The 2,500-nt window shown below is 46.0% G+C and overlaps 1 protein-coding gene across 1 annotated transcript in view; it reads right to left on the reverse strand.

Annotated features, from left to right (window-relative positions):
• Nucleotides 1-2,500, reverse strand: part of npas1 (neuronal PAS domain protein 1) — a gene marked incomplete at both ends in the record, with an annotated part of 42,960 nt that overhangs the window by 5,646 nt on the left and 34,814 nt on the right. The window contains 2 exons of the mRNA XM_080844219.1: nt 966-1,072; nt 1,577-1,773. Coding sequence (XP_080700345.1) covers nt 966-1,072; nt 1,577-1,773 — 304 coding nt within the window. The remainder of the gene's footprint in view (nt 1-965; nt 1,073-1,576; nt 1,774-2,500) is intronic.

Raw genomic sequence — 2,500 nt, forward strand, 5'->3', positions numbered from 1 at the left:
GATAGAGAGAGAGAGAGAGATAGATGGCGAGAGAGGGAGAGGGAAAGGGAGAGGGAGAGAGCGAGAGAGAGCGATGGATAGAGAGAGAGAGAGATTAGAACGAGAGGGAGAGACAGAAAGAGATGAAGAGAAAGAGAGAGATGTGAATGAGAGGGAGTGAGAGTGAAGGGGGGGCACGGATTGAGAGACAGATGGAGAGAGGTCAGTAAAAAGGGGATACACAACACAGGAAACAGGTGAGGAGAGTAGAAAGTGCCTTCATTCCACTGATTGTACCTCATGCACCCTCATTTACTCAACATGACATGGCTGTGAATATTCGCATCAGACTTCGATGTTACAGTAATTCAATTCAATTCAATTCAATTTTATTTGTATAGCGCCATAACAATACAATTGCCTCTAGGCGCTTAACAGAGCCCGGAGCCTAAACCTAATCGACCACAGTAAAGGTCATCTCATCTCATTCATAGGGATGGGAATCGAGAACCGGTGAAAGAAGAGAAAAGATGACCACAGGGGCACTTGCGATGCTTTCAAAATGTCTATTTCGTCAAAGGGGAAATACTACCAATACAGTATGCAGGAACATTTGTCCACACAACATGCAATAACTTTGCAAGAATGTCACTTTTTGATGTGTTACGATTTGACGATAACGTTAAAGATTCTCAACCAAGCAACAGCAGTGTGGCAAACGTTAGCGCTGCATCTGTTAATATCGAAGGTAAACTACTCCAGACCCCGTCTATTGTGTAAGTGCCATTTGTTTCATTGTGTAAACCGGCTTTTTACTATTTGTTTATGTCAGTTTTATTTTTAGTTCAAGGTGAATACACTTTAAAAATAAACTAAATTGAAATTGGCATGTTCACACACACACACACACACAAACACACACACACACACACACACACACACACACACACACACACACACACACACACACACACACACACACGTACAGTCTTCGTGGCTCTGCCTGATGCTCTCCAGGTCCTCTACGTGGATGAAAGTGTAGCAGGTTTTCCCCACCACTTCAGCAGGGCTCAGGTCCATGTACTCAGAGATCCTGCATGAGGAGACAGAGGAGAGGTAAGAAACAGGCCAAACACATGTCAACACACACACACACACACAGTACACACACACACACACACACACACACACACACACACACACACTCACACACACACACACACACACACACACACACACACACACACACACACACACACACACACATCTATACACACAATCACACAACCACACATACACACACACACACACACACACACACACACACACACACACACACACACACACACACATCTAAACACACACACACACACACACACACACACACACACACACACACACACACACACACACACACACACACACACACACAAACACACACACACACACAAACACAAGATCCACACTTCTACACATACGCACACATACACACATCCAAAAATCTACCCACACATATACACACACACACACACACACACACACACACAAATAAAAACACTAGGTGACCAGGTAATGTGTGTGCTAGCGTGATACACACCTATTCTCACAGTAGGTGACCTGCAGGTCCATGTTGACGCGGAAGACGAACATCTGGGCCTCCATGCGCACCTCGTTGAGGGTGGAGGGGGGGAGTGTGTGGGCCAGCGCCACCAATCCCAGCGGCCGGTGCAGCGAGCGACCCGAACCGTGCACCAGCGCCGGGCGACAGCGAATCCGACCGGTCACATGGATCACCTGACAGGAAGTACAGGCGATGTTCAAACACATGGCCCACATGAAGTGAGGTGATGTTCAAACACATGGCCCACAGGAAGTGAGGTGATGTTCAAACACATGGCCCACAGGTGTACAAGTGATGTTCAAACACATGGCCTTCAGGTGTACAGGTGATGTTCAAACACATGGCCCACAGGAAGTGAGGTGATGTTCAAACACATGGCCCACAGGAAGTGAGGTCATGTTCAGACACATGGCCCACAGGAAGTGAGGTGATGTTCAGACACATGTCCTTCAGGTGTACAGGTGATGTAGGCTAACATCTTTACCTGTTTGCTTGCATTGTAAGTTGCTTTGAGTAAAAAGGCCAAATACAAACGCAAAGATAAATGTCAAACTCATGGGTAACACTTTTTGTTTGTATAGTCCAACTGGAGAGACTTTGCAGATTTGGTTTGTTGATATTCAAGTTCAGTCTTTGTCACTGTTCACTGAACATCACCTTTATCAAACCCAACCCCTAACCCTAACCTTAACCATAAACTCCATTTAACAAAGTTTCAACAGATTGTTTGTTTATAATCTAGGCATCTATAGACAGTCTGTAGGGGACCATCCAAATAAACTGTGACTAACACCTGGTCTACAGAGGTTGCCAAACAGCAGTTGACTGAAATCTGACCCTGGTTCGACCCCGATCTGACCCCGATTTGACCCTGTTCTGACCCTGGTCTGGTCTAGGTCC

This window comes from Sprattus sprattus (genome assembly GCF_963457725.1).
Source record: "Sprattus sprattus genome assembly, chromosome: 9".
Classification (NCBI taxonomy): Eukaryota; Metazoa; Chordata; class Actinopteri; order Clupeiformes; family Clupeidae; genus Sprattus; species Sprattus sprattus.